Here is a 14,637-nt window from a genome sequence, read left to right as displayed (position 1 = left end):
TATGATTGAAACACAGTGAGTAAGGAAAAGAAAGGCCCAAGAGGAAGCTGGAGAAACAGCTGGGAGGGCCAGACCCAGTGCGACTGTGAGGAACCTATAGAGTTGGATCCTCGTCTATCACTGGGAAAGCCATGGAAGTATTTTTGGTTGGTGTATGACATGATTGGATAACCATTTTTAAAAGATAAGCCTGGCTGATCTATGGAAAATAAATTGCAAGAGTGGAGATGGAACTAAATGAACAACTTAGCCATATATTTTAGAGATGGAAATGACAGAGCTTGTTAAGTTTGGAGATGGGTTGTAAGGAAAGACTTCTCTTTCCTTATCAAGGAAGAGAAGAGAAAAATCAAGGATGACTTTCCAGTTGGGGAATCAGAGCAGCTAGTTAGACAGACAGTGGTATGTTTACTATACTGGTTAACACAGGCTGAAGGCATTTTCACAGAAAAATGACACAATGTGTTTTAGGGAATAAACCAAGTACTGGACATGTTATAAGCATAAAAAACAATTACAGGACTATTACAATAGTTAACAACATGTTCACATTCAACATATTGCTTGTTTGAACTATGACAGCAGGAGAGGAAATGGAAGTGGGAGCTACTTGACTTGGCAACTCACTGAAAGGAAGAAAAACCAAAAATGGCTTAGGTTTCAAGCTTTGGTGACCTTGTGGAATTATGACCTTGTGGCCATATGGAAACAGCATATCTATGAGAAAAGGTGATGATCTGGGTTAAAGACACACAGAACCTGAGGTGCCCACTGCTCATCCAGGGGAAGATATCCCACGGCAGTTTCAAAAAGGTCAGAATTGGAAATATTGACAGTTGTCTACCTTGAGATGACAATTGAAACCACAAGAGTGGGTGAGATCTCTGAAGAATGTACAATAAAGAATGAGAACAGACCCTTTAAAATGCATACAGTTAAAAGTGAGAAAAGAAAGGGGGGCCAGAGTAGAAGCAACCAGATAGGGAGGAAAAGCAGGAGAGCGAAGAGTCAGTGGAGCAAAAGAAAAGCAAAGTTTCAAGAAGGAAGAGAAGGTCAACAATGTCGAGCATTGTAAATAGGTCAAAGAGAATACTGGCAAAAAAAAAACAAAAAACAACCAGTATGGGGCTTGAGGGCAGCGAGAAGTCAAATTATAGGTGATCTGACAGTCAAATGAGAAAGAGAGCTGCTCAAAGGGGTCACAAGGTAGAAAGGGTTTTTAGGACAGGACAGTGTGACCTTAGGTAAAGGAGTACTTACCAGCATGTTTGAAATGGGAGTCAAAGATGAAAAAGATAATAAAAAAGAACATCAGGAACACAGAGAGGGACGTGAGCCTGGGAAGTAGAACACAGTAGGTGACGATGAAGAGAACCGAGTGGGAGCAAAGAGAAAAGACGAGAGCGCTCCCAGCAGATGTCCTGGTCCTTATCACCTGCGTAAGAAATAAAGTTTTACTCTGAAGACAAGGCACAGTACAGAGAATGTCCAAAGTATGGACAGTTATGTTGGCTATTAAATAGACTCCAGGTAGTCCTAAAAAATGAAACAGATTTAATTCAGAAAAATTATAATTCCCTATTGCAAAAAAAACCTTAATTTCAGAACAATGTATTTAATTACTCTCTACCTCAGTATGTATGGTAAGGATCTTTTATCTAGAAATTTTGATGATCCAAGTAAAATGAATAGAAATATTAAAATGTAAGTATACTTCTTCATGCCTACTATCTTTTAAAAAGTGAATTATGAATACTATTTTAAAAGTATAAATTAAGTAATGAAAATTAGCATAAAATAACACAGAAAAATATAAGAAGCCTATTACCTATTCAGGCACAGTTTCTCCCTCTGCATTTCATTAATATTTTCTCATGGCATATATGACTATATACACTTTAGAGCTGATAATAGTTATTTGCTTTTCTTTTCCATAAAACTCGAACCTGCCAGGATTTAAAACTCGATAAACTGTTAAATACTTATCTCACTCCTCTCTTTTCACCCCCTTCCTTATCTACTAGTTTTGCAGTGTCTGTCACAGTTGTGAATGAAGACGAGAAACAAACAAAAAATAATGTAAAGAAATATCCAAATGTGTAACTGATACCATTTAGTGGATTTTTAGGTTTAACCTATGAATCAGTATGTGAATTGTTCCTATCATATGTGTTAATTGAGATGGGGAAAAGAGGATTATATAGATTCTGGCTGATACATTAAAATTGTTTTAAACTAAGTGATTATTAATGTAAATGACATAGTTCTAACACCAGACTATTTTGTAGCTTCAAATCTCCAGCTTCATAGCTACACAATAAAGGTTGACTAGCTGGATGAAAATAGTACAGACATTTAACAAAAATAATAAAACTGAAAGACAAAAAATAGGCTAGCAGTAAATTAGAAAAGGTAACTTATAAAAACTGGTCAGTAGTTCTGAGACCCATCTATACACAAAATCTCCACCTGAAAATGAGAATTATGAGTACTAGGGAAGCATCTAAGTTTCTTAAAAGTCCCATCTGTGATTCTACCGTAGGGCCAGAGTTAAGACAACCTCACCTTAGTGGAAAGAGGAGACTCACTGACAAGGAAGATCAAGCGTGATATGGAAATGCCAACAGGTGGAAATAAGGTAACTCACGTCACAAAAGCATAAGGGTAAATGAGACACAAACAAGACAGTTAGTTATACCACACTTTGATTATGCTATGCCGAGCCCGAAATGTTTCCTGAAAAACAAACTTAAGAAGACAGCCTGGAGAAAACTGACAATAGACGGAGCTGTTGTCATGAAGACTTTTTGCATTTCATGGAGATGAAGGATTTGTCATCATTACAGAATTGAAAACTTTTAAAACATAAAAAACACAGAGCAGGTAAACACAGAACAACATGAATTCAAGAATTCAGAATTCATCCAATTTCTCTTTAACTGCATTTGGAAAATATTTCAGAGAAGTCTGTGGGGAATTATTTTCTGTAATCGGCTTCCTGACTAAAGAAAGGCTCTTTCAATCCTGAGTTCAGCTGTTTATGACTAAGGGTTGAGGCATCCGAAAAATCTTCTCCTCAGAGTGCTCTGGAAAACCTGTCATTTATTGTTGACTTTTCTGGAACCAGTTGGCTCTCAGAAATTTGAATTCACGGGATACCCTAAAATCCCAGATGATACCTTTTTGTCAAAAGCCACGTGTGCAGGAATAAAATCTGCCGGTGGGGCCTGCTTAGGTTGGCCATAAGTTAGAAGTGACGCCTTACTGGCCAACTCATCCAGGTCAGCCTGGGACAGCTGGTTGACCTGAAGCCGGTCCCCGCCTATCCCGGCTGTTGGACGTCGGGCGACTGCATAGCCGTTCCTGTAGCCCAGCGTCTGGCTTCTGTGAAATGCTGTTTTCTGAAGAAGAAAAGAAGTGTGATATTAATAAAATCTGTTAGTAAAAGGGCTAACTTTAAAAAATTTCATAACTTAAACCTTTGTTTATGAATATCACAAACCTTGTATCAAAAAGTGTACCTATAATATAAGGTCCTTATATTTTAAGCTGAAACATTTAGCCAGAAACAAGGAGGAAAGCAGCATCCTGAGTTTAAAACATAAAGCCCTGGTTCAGAACACCCAATTAATTACCAGCTCACTTCTCATGAGAAACCAATTTTAGTTTTTTTAAATAGTAATTTTTCACTAGTCTTCCCATGTTTTTCATCTTATCTGGTGGTCAGAAACCATGGAATCTAGAGAAGCTGGTTCTGTGAAAACAATTTTTACCTGAAGCGAAAGACCTTTCCTATTATTGTGACACTGACACATTCACAAATGTAGATATTACACACTTAAAGTAGATACTACACACTTAAAGTGTTGAACTCAGTAATTCCACCTCATCCTTTAAGGATATAGTCCAAAATTATGGGAAAAAACAATATGCCTAAAGTTGACTATTATAATGCTAGTTATAATAGTAAAAAACATAGGAAACAATCTAAAAGACAAACACATAAGTCAATAATGGAATATTCACTTAGTGGACTATTACACAGTCATTAAAATACTGGTTTTACCCTGGGTGGTATGGCTAAGTAGATTGAGTGCCGGCCTGTGGAGCAAGGGGTTACTGGTTTGATTCCCATTCAGGGCACATGCCTGGATTGCCAGCCAGGTCCCCAGTAGGGGGCATGTGAGAGGCAACCACACATTGATGTTTCTCTTCCTCTCTTTCCCCTTCCCTTTCCTTCTAAAAATAAATAAATATGATCTTTAAAAAAAAAAACACTGGTTTTAAAGACCATGTGGCAATCTGTGGGGAAATGTTTGATTTAAAAATCCCCCCAAAACAGCGTATGAAACTGTATGCGTACTACAATTACAAGCATGAAAGCATGCACCTAAAAAGACACTGGATTTGGTGAATGCTCTCTGTCTGTATTACACATTTCTGAATTATGTTGGCTTTTTTTCCAATGGGCTAATTTTTATAGGTAATTGGGGAAAAACCAAAATATTAAATAAAAAATAAAAACATGTAAAGGAAATAATTTTGAAGACAGAGGAGACCAAAATGGTGACATAGAAGACCCTATTCACCCTGTCCCTGCACAAAGATCAGTGATTAGACAGCTATCCATGAACCAAAAATAGCTCTGAAAGAGCTCTAGAGTCTACTTAGGAAGTTTTAGCAATACAGTGGAACAAACAAAAAAATCTGACAATAATCACACAAAAAGAGAAGGAAGAGAACTTCTTGCCTGCATCAACCCATCCCCCAAGCTGGCCTTGTTCAGTGCCAAGAGGGTATTGCCTAGCTAGAGATCCACTTGCCAGGAAAAGAAGACAGGATGTGCAACCAGCTTCTCTAGTCTTTGGGGGCAGCACAGCACGAAGGTCCTACTTCAGTTTCACCCCACCCAGGCCAGTTGAGCTAAAGTATACAAAGCCAGCTAGGAGCAAAGAAGAAAACCAGGTCTGCTGGCAGCAGTCACGATTGGCAGTGACTGGGGTTCACAGAGAACTGCCCAGTAGACAATTCCAGAAGACTCTGACACTTACCTGAAGTCAATAGCAAGTATGGCAGCAACCACTATGTATTCCCTGCAGATTTCACTGGATTTCACCCCACAGGTATTCATGTTTGCTGTCACCTTCCACACTCCTCTTTTCCCTGTCCTGGCCAGAAGTAGCCAGCTCAGGCCTCTGCAGTTGTTCAAGCACAAGATACCAGCATAGACACCAACCCCCAGCTGACCCCCTCTGCTGTGCATGAGCCTGGAGCTAGCCCCTCCAGCTGTGCACCTGCAAGTAACTGGCTTGACCCCCAGTACAGGCCTCTTGCAATGTGCATGTCCAGCAGGAGAATGTGCACCTGGAGATGGGAGAGCACACTGACAACTGGGGCCTTTGTAGGTGCCAGTGAATCTGTTGTTGGCCCCAGACCTTGCTACTTGCTCTGGCCCCCACAACTATGCATGTGTCTGCAAACAGCCCCTGCCACTACATTGCCACCTGCATCTGGCCTCCTGCAGCTGAGAAGGTGCACACACTGGATCTGGGTCACTGCTGCTGGCTGTTTTTGTCCCTACCTGCTGGACCTGGAGGTGCCACTGAAATCCTGAACAGCTCCTGCAGCCACTGTGGAACAACTATGGTGCTTGCCAAGGACCACACAGTTGTCAATGCTATAGACCCAGTGGTCTGAGCCCAAGAAACATTATACCTGCCCACAACCCTGCCAGACCCAGTACTGCTACACAACCCCTCACCTGGTGCCCTGCAGCACTAGACCTAGGAGTGAAAAGCCAGAAATTTCCTGATAAAAATATCAAAGTAATTGCCCCAAAGATGTTCAGAAAGCTACAACAGTATACAGATAAATGATTTAACAATGTCAGGAAAACAATATAGGAACAAAATGAGAAGTTCAACAAGAGATAGAAAACATTAAAAAGAAACAAAAAGAAATTTTGGAGCTGAAGAATAAAATGACTGAGCTGAAGAATTCAATAGTAGCTTTAATGGAAGACTTAAACAAGCAGCAGAAATAATCTGTGAACTAGAAGGCAAATCATTTGAAATTATCCAATCAGCAGAGCAAAAAGAAAAAAGAATGAAAATGGATGAAGAAAACCTAAGGAATTTACAGGACATTAATAAGAGAAACGATGTATGCATCTTGAGAGTCCCGGAGGAGCAGAGAGGCAGAAAGGGGTATAATGTTTACTTACAGAAATAATGGCTGAGAACTTCCCAAACCTAGGGAGAGAGTTAGATATCCAAATTCATGAAGCTAATAGGTCACCTATAATTTTCAAACCAAAATAATCTTCTGTAAGACACATGATAACAAAACTATCTAAAAGCAAAGACAAAGAAATAATTTTTAAAAACAATAAAAGGAGAAAGAAATCTTTCATACTAGGGAACCTCCATAAAACTATCATGAATTTCTCAGTAGATGCCTTACAGGCCAGGAGAGAATGAGATATGTTCAAAGTGCTGAAAGAGAGCAACTACCAACCAAGAATATTTTACCCAAAAAAACTGAGCTTCAGAAATAAAGGTGAGATAAAAACTTTTCCTAATAATAAAAGAATTCATCACTACTACACCTAACTTAAAAGAAATACTTCAAGCTGAAGTATTCCAGTTCTCCAGTTCTTCAAGCTGAAATAAAAAGGCATTAATTTGTAACATGAAAATATATAACAAACAGGTAAATATAAGCATATAGTCAGATTCAGAACACCCTAATACTATAATGTGGTGATGTGTTAACTACTTAAATTTAGTATAAATGTTAAAGGACAAAAGTATTAAAACAGATGTATGTTTTATATAAACCTCATGGTAACCATACAGCAAAAACCTACAGTGGATTCACAAAAGATAAAGAGAAGGGAATCAAAGCAAACCACTATGGAAAATCATTAGTTCACAAAAGAAGGCAGCAAGGGAGGGAGAAATGAATAAAGGAACTACAAAACAGCCAGAAAAACAATAAGCTCTTACACATCAATAAGTGCACTAAATACAAATTAATTGATATCTCCAAACAAAAGGCAAGCTGGATTATTTGTTTGAAAAAGATCTAACCATATGTTGCCTAGAAGAGACTTACTTCAGCTTTAAGGGCACACATGGGCTGAAAATGAAGGGCTAGAAAAAGATATTCCATGCAAGTGGAAACCAAAAGAAAGCAGGGGTAGCTGTACTTATGCCATATAAAATAAACTTTAAGCCAAAAGTGGTAATGAGACACAGAGACAGTCATTCTATAATAAGGGGTCAATTTGTTAAGAAGATATGACATTTGTAAACACACATGCATACATCAGAGCACCTAAATATATTAAGAAAATACTAAGAGATCTGAAGAGAGAAATACAGAAAAAAATAAGAGTAGAGGACTTCAATAGTCCACTTTCAACAATGGGTAGATCAATCAGGTAGAAAATCAACAAGGAAACGCTGGACTGGAACTAAGATCAAATGAACTTAATACACATATAGAACAATCCATCCAACAGTAGCAGAATCACATTTTTCTCAAGTACCCATAGAACATTATTCAGAATGGATTGATAGGTCACAAAAGTTTCAACAAATTGAAATCACACAAGTATCTTTTCTGATTGCAATGATATGAAATAAGAGAAAGGTAGAAAATTCACAATATGTCAAAATTAAGCAAAATACTCCTTGAACAATCAATGGGTCAAAGAAATCAAAAGGAAATAAGAAATGCCTTGAAACAAACAAAAATGGAAAAACAACATATGAAAGTCATGTGGATGCTACAAAAGCAGTTCTAAGAGGGATTTTTATAGCTATAAATGTGTGCATTAAGAATTAAGAAAGAAAAAAGAAAGATGCACATTATGGTGTCAGGATACTAGACTTACTGGGGTAATTGTTTCATAAGGTATATAAATGTCTAATCATTATGTTGTACATCTGAAATTAATATAATATTGCATTCCATCTGGAATTAAAAATAAATTTTAAAAAGGGAACAAAATCTTAAATAAACCACCTTACTTTATACCTCAAGAAACTAGAAAAAAGAACTAAGCACAGAGTTAGCAGAAGGAAGGAAACAACAAAAATCAGAGCAGTAAATGAAATAGAGACAGAAAACTGATAGAAAAGATCAACAAAACTGAGAGCTGGTTTTCTGAAAAGATAAACAAAATTGGCAAAACTTTCGGTAAACTAAGAAAACAAGAGGATTCAAATAAGTAAAAACAGAAATGGAAGGAGACATAAATGATACCACAGAAATACAAAGACTCATGAGAGACTACTGTTTATAGGTATACACCAACAAACTGGATAAATGAAAATAAATGGATAAATTCCTAGAAACATACACCCTATCAAGACTGAATCATGAACATAGAAAATATGAACAGACCAATAATGAATAAGGATATTGAATCAGTAATCAATAATCAACCAATAAGAATAACCCAGAATCAAACATTTTATTTTATTTTATTTTATTTTATTTTATTTTATTTTATGTTTTTGGTGTAATTATCCTCACTTTTTTCTTTTTTCCCCATTTTTTTTTATTGTTGTTCAAGTATAGGTGTTTCCATTTTACCCCCGCCACTGCCCCCCCCCCCAATCCTACCCCCTTTGGCTTTGTCCATGTGTCCTTTATACATGTTCCTTGATGATTCTTCCCATATTCCCCCATTGTCACCCTTCCCCCTCCCCTCTGGTCCCTGTCAGTTTGTTCTTTATTTTAATGTCTGTGGTTATATTTCATTGCTTGTTTGTTGTGCTGATTAGGTTCTAATTATAGGTGAGATCATATGGTATTTATCTTTCACCACCTGGCTTATTTCACTTAGCACAATGCTCTCCAGATCCATCCATGCTGTCACAAATGGTAGGAGAATCTTCTTTCTTTCTGCTGTGTAGTATTCCATCACGTAAATGTACCAAAGTTTTTTGATCCACTCATTTACTGATGGGCACTTAGGTTGCTTCCAACACTTGCCTATTGTAAATTGTACTGCTATGAACATTGGGATGCATAGGTTCTTTTGAATTGGTGTTTCAGAATTCTTAGGGTATAATCCCAACACTGGAATTGCTGGGTCAAAAGGCAGTTCCATTTTTAGTTTTCTGAGGAAATTCCATACTGTTTTCCACAGTGGATGCACCAGTCTGATTCCCACCAACAGTGTACTAGGGTTCCCTTTTCTTCACAACCTCACCGGCACTTATAGTTTGTTAATTTGTTAATGATGACTATTCCGACTGGTGTGAAGTGGTATTTCATTGCGGTTTTAAGTTGCATCTCTCTGATGGCTAGTGATTCTGAGCATCCCTTCACATGTCTCTGGGCCCTTTGTATGTCCTCCTTGGTGTACTGTCTGTTAAAGTCCTTTGTGCATTTTGCAATTGGGTTGTTTGGCCTCCTGGAGTGGAGTCAGGTGAGTTCTTTGTATATTTTGGAAATCAAACCCTTGTCCAAGGTATCATTGGCCAATATATTTTCCCATACGGTCGGTTTCCTTTTCATTTTGATGTTTTCTTTAGCCACGTGGAAACTTTTAATTTTGATGAAATCCCATTTGTTTATTCTCTCCTTTATATCCCTGGCTCTAGGGGATATATTGGTGAAAATATTGCTGTGTGGAATATCTAAGATTTCCCTGCCTAGGTTCTCCTCTAGGACTTATGGTGTCAAGACTTATATTTAAATCTTTTATCCATCTTGAGTTTATTTTTGTGTATGGTGTAAGTTGGTGGTCAAGTCTCATATTCTTGCATGCAGTTGTCCAGGTCTCCCAACACCATTTGTTGAAGAGGCTATCTTTGCTCCATTTTATGCTGCTGCCCCCATTGTTGAATCTTAATTGACTATAGAGACTTGGGTTTATTTCTGGGCTCTCTATTGTGTTCCATTGATCCATGTGTCTGTTCTTATGCCAGTACCAGAATGTTTTGATTACCACGGCTTGGTTATATAGTTTAATATCAGGCATTGTGATCCTTCCTACTTCTTTCCCAAAATTGCTGTAGCTATTCAGGGTCATTTATAGTTCAGAACCAAATATTTTAAAGAGAATTAATCCAAATCCTTCTCAAACTCTTCCAAAACACTGAAGAGGAGGGATGCTCCCAAATTCATTTTGTAAGGCCGCATTACCCTGATACCAAAACCAGATAAGGACAATACAAGAAAATTACAGACCAGTATCCCTGATGAAATAAGATGTAAAACAATCAACAAAATATTAGAAACTAAATTCAACAGCTTATTAAAAGGATCATATACCATGATCAAATGGGATTTATCTCTGAGATGCAAAGATGGTTTAACATAGCACAAACCAATAAATGTGATACACCACATTCATAGAATGAAAGATAAAAATCATAGATACTCTCAATAGATGAATAAAAGATAGTACAACATCCTTTCAGGATAAAAACTCTCAACAAATTGAGTATAGAAGGAACATACCTCAACATAGTAACAGACATATATGACAAGCCCATAGATAGTTAACGTCATACTCAATGATGAAAGGTTGAAAGATTTTCCTCTAAGAGCAGGACCAAGACAAGGATGCCCACTCTGACCACTCCATTCAACATAGTTCTGGAAGTCCTAGCCAGAGCAATCAGACTAGAAAAAGAAATAATAGGAAGGGAAGAAGTAAAACACTCTTTGTTTACAGACAATATAATCTTACATTTAGAGAACTCTAAAGACTAAACAAAAAAAACTGTTATAACTAATCAACAAATTCAGTAAATTTAGAGGATACAAAATCAACATTCAAAAAATCAGTTGTATTTCTACTCATTAACAATGAAATATCTGAAAAATAAAGAAAATAATCCCATTCACAATAGCATGAAAAACAATAAAATACTTAGGAATAAATTTAACCAAGGAGGCGAAAGATCTATATACTGAAAACTGTAAGACTTTGATGAAATAAATTGAAGATACAAACGAATGGAAAGATAACTTGTGTTCATGGCTGGAAGGCTTAGTATTATTAAAATGTTCATAATACCCAAAGTAATCTACATATTTAATGCAATTTCTACTGAAATTCCAATGGCAGTTTTCACAGAAAAAAGAAATCCTAAAATTTATGACACCACAAAAGAACCCACAAATAGCCAAAGTAATGCTGAGAAAGAACAACAAAGCTGGAGGTATCATACTTCCTGATTTCAAATTATGGTGACCCTTTAACAAAACAGGTTTGAAATATGCAGGTCCATTTATAGGTGATTTTTTTTCGGTTGACCCAGTGTTGTTCAAGGGTCAATTCTGTGGTTAGGAATCCATATATCCAGAGGGTCGACTATAATTATATGCAAATTTTCTACTGTGCAGCAGGTATACACCCATAGTCCTGAGTTGTTAAAGGGTCAACTGTAGTTTGCATTTTACAAAGCTATAGTAATTAAAACAGTGGTGGTAATCATTGTGCAAAATATGTGTCTTAAATCAACCAGCTGTACATTTAAACTTACACAATGTTACATGTCAATTATAGCTCAATAAAGCTGGAAAAGAAAATGGAAAGAAAATTAGAGGTTAATTTGATGGAAAATTTTTTCCTTTTTCTGTTTTTTGTAATGGTAGGTTACTTTCCAAATCATATGTATTTGTATGTACATATATATTATACATATAAATACACATATATACACATATACATGAGATTTAGGCTACATCATAAAATATATGTATATATTTATTTAAAAATTTTTTAAAAATATTTTATTTATTTATTTTTAGAGAGGGAAGGGAGGGAGATAGAGAGAGAGAGAAACATCAATGTGCGGTTGCTGGGGGTCATGGCCTGCAACCCAGGCATGTACCCTGACTGGGAATCGAACCTGCGACACTTATAAAATATATTTTTAATGAAAGAATGGCTTACTTATCTACCTACTATTTTGTTTTTAGCCCAACCTACCATTTTCAAGATCTGTACTAACCAAAAAGGTATAATGGAATAAATTTCTTTTGCTATAAGAACTATAGATTTTGAACTATAGATTTTTTTATGAACTATAGATTTTTTTTCGGGGGGGGGGTCACAAGTCAGTTGACAAGAGCTGCTCCAGATGCATAATACAAATAACAGAACAAAATAGGCCCAGTTGACTTTTTGAGTGGGTAATTTGTGTAACTCCAAGCTCCTCCTTTTCCACTTATAAAGACAGAAGTAACATCAGCTGCTTCATTTGCTTTCCCCGTTTCAGAGAGACATCGCTACCACCACTCAACATATGACCTTTTTAGTGGATCCTCGTGGGCATCCCAGGCAAAGCAACTTAAGGCCTCCCTACCCTTCTTAGTCATTATGAATCTTAATGCTGTGAGAGTTATACACATTCAGTCCTTCAGTGCTGAAGGCAGCGACCATGTTTTTCAAGTTTCAGGTAAGATAAAATGTATTTAAATTATGAAATATGTCCAATGCATACTTTATCTTACTTGTAGTATGGCCATATGTCTTAGAGCTTGGCACCTCCAGCCCACACCTCTGTAGTCAACCCTGCCTTGTGGGTAACTGGCACTCATCAACACAAAATGCTTAGGCTGCTCCGCACAGGGCAGCAATGAGCCTACAACATTTTCTAAATTATATAAAACTTAAAAGACCACTGAAGTGAAAAATCTATCATGCAGGAATAATTTGAAGAAGAGATTCAAGAATCCAAATTTCCTCACCAAACTTTCAATTTTAATTCATTCTTATCCCCCCCAATAAGATGACTGTGTATTTTATCTTACCTTTATGACCATGAAGAGGAACTTTTAGCTTAAATTATTACACTATTTATATATAAATTGTTACTGTATTGTCTATGCTATCAGCCTACTGAATCTCAATATTGATCTTCCAACATATATTTCAGTAACCCTGTTAGAATTAAAACAAATACTAAATAATTTTGTCAGGGGCTAAACTATGTTAGGAGAGAAAAAGCTTTTTTTCTCTCTTCAATGTTGTCTAGAGAATGTCACTAAATACACTTAAGGTCAGGAAGGGGCAAAACAAAATCTAAGCATGAATCTTTTATTAAAATGTTAGCTTGAAAATAATAGGACTAGGGGTAGGAAAAAATTAATCAGTTGTAGTTGAAGGAACTGAAATGGAATTATCTTCTACAAAGCCAGGAAGGATGGTTTGGGAGAAAGGTAGGCCTGTATTGAGAGTTTAACTTTTGGAGGAATAATTTAGAAAGAAGATAAAAACAAGAATGGGGAGAAGGTAGGACCAAACTGTACAACAGAAAAGGGAAGGGGTTGGGTAGAAGCATAAATGAGAAGGGTGCAGACTGCGGGAAAGGGCCTGGGAAAGAAGAGGATGAGTTGAAATGATATATAAGACGGAAATGGAGATGGGGGTGTGAAAGGTTACTTGATCTAGGATTCAGGAGAAGGAGGAAGCAGGGAGAGAATGATTGGCCTGGGGAGAAAGGGTGGGATGGTGCTGTGGTAATGAGGATGGACGTGTAGAGATGCTGAGTAGGAGAAATGGCGGAGGCTAGTGGAGAGGTGGTAAGGGGTTAAGGATGGACCTGGGAAGAGAGGGGTACAGTGTGGGAGAATGAGAGTGGGAGAGACAATAGAGAGAGAGAGAGAGCTTGGGAGGAAGATGGGGGAGGGAAACAGTTATCTAGAGGGACAAGAAGCAGGGGCTAGAGCAGCAAGGAAGAACAGGGCTAAGTCAATAGCCTGAATGAATGAAAGTAACAGATTGCCGAGGTGGAGTGGAAAAACTAGAAAGGGATGGAGCGGCAGATAACGGATAGGATTGAGAGGGTGAGGCTGAGTGGGGGAGGACGACAGAACTGCGGCGGGGAAGAGAAAAGAGGGTCGCCGCAGAGGACAGGTTTGAAGGGAGAGAGAACAATCTTGGGTGGAGAAGAGAGAGGGTGGCGAGCCCTCCCGAAGCCTCCGAGGGTGGGGACAAGCAGAGACAGGCAGGGGCTGGGCGGAGAAGTTCTCACCGTGGAGTCTGTAAACGACGTGCCCGGCAGAAAGGGCAGGCCATGCACGGGGTTCGATACCATCGCAGCCTCCACGCCACTGCCGCCTCGGACTGGTTTTTTGTCTTCCCTGGTTGCCCCGGACACCAGACGCCAACTTTGGCCTTCTGAAGCTCCATGGTAACGCCAAACAGTGCGAACACCGTTGAATGGAGGGAGGGGCCTGAGGCACAGGAGTGGCAGGTGTGCGCATGCGCCTCTAGCCGGACTTTGCGTTCTCGCGGTGAGCTGAGCTAGCCGAAAAGGGCGCGGTTCCTGGGCAATTTGGAGCTGACTCTGCCCCTCTTGTCTCCACGCGCTGGGCTGTGGGAACTGGTGGGCGGGGCGGGAGGAGGTGTTTGGGGGGACACTATGGTTCTCGCGGTGAAGTCAGCGGTCAGAGCGGGCCCTTGGATGAATCAAAGTAGAAGGGAAGTTCTTTTTTCTCCCCGGGTTCTCACCACGCCTGCCGACGTCCTGAGCTCAAGTGCTTTCTCCCAGCTGTAGGAAAAGGGCTCTGGTCCCAGTTCACAATGAAGTGGAAATGGACAGAGCAGTCACAGAGATGTAAATTACAGTGTAAAGAATATTGTCAGTAGTATCTAATAAC

At 38.4% G+C, this 14,637-nt stretch overlaps 1 protein-coding gene across 2 annotated transcripts in view; it reads right to left on the bottom strand.

The window, feature by feature from the left end:
• EFHC1 (EF-hand domain containing 1) overlaps nucleotides 1–14,493 on the bottom strand; it is a 71,155-nt gene extending 56,662 nt beyond the window's left edge. Inside the window, exons 1-2 of one of the 2 annotated variants that reach the window (XM_045843609.1) lie at nucleotides 14,010–14,493; nucleotides 3,180–3,401 (exon numbers count right to left, since the gene is read on the bottom strand). In XM_045843609.1, coding sequence (XP_045699565.1) covers nucleotides 3,180–3,401; nucleotides 14,010–14,072 — 285 coding nt within the window. In that variant the 5' untranslated portion in view covers nucleotides 14,073–14,493. Of the gene's footprint in view, nucleotides 1–1,260; nucleotides 1,335–3,179; nucleotides 3,402–14,009 lie in introns of those variants that run through there. The other variant, XM_045843610.1, reaches the window with a different exon arrangement.
• Nucleotides 14,494–14,637: the final 144 nt, after the last annotated feature.

Source organism: Phyllostomus hastatus, unplaced genomic scaffold (assembly GCF_019186645.2).
Source record: "Phyllostomus hastatus isolate PE091 unplaced genomic scaffold, TTU_PhHast_1.1 phas_contig_40, whole genome shotgun sequence".
NCBI classification, from domain to species: Eukaryota; Metazoa; Chordata; class Mammalia; order Chiroptera; family Phyllostomidae; genus Phyllostomus; species Phyllostomus hastatus.
This window is presented reverse-complemented; position numbering and strand designations above follow the sequence as displayed.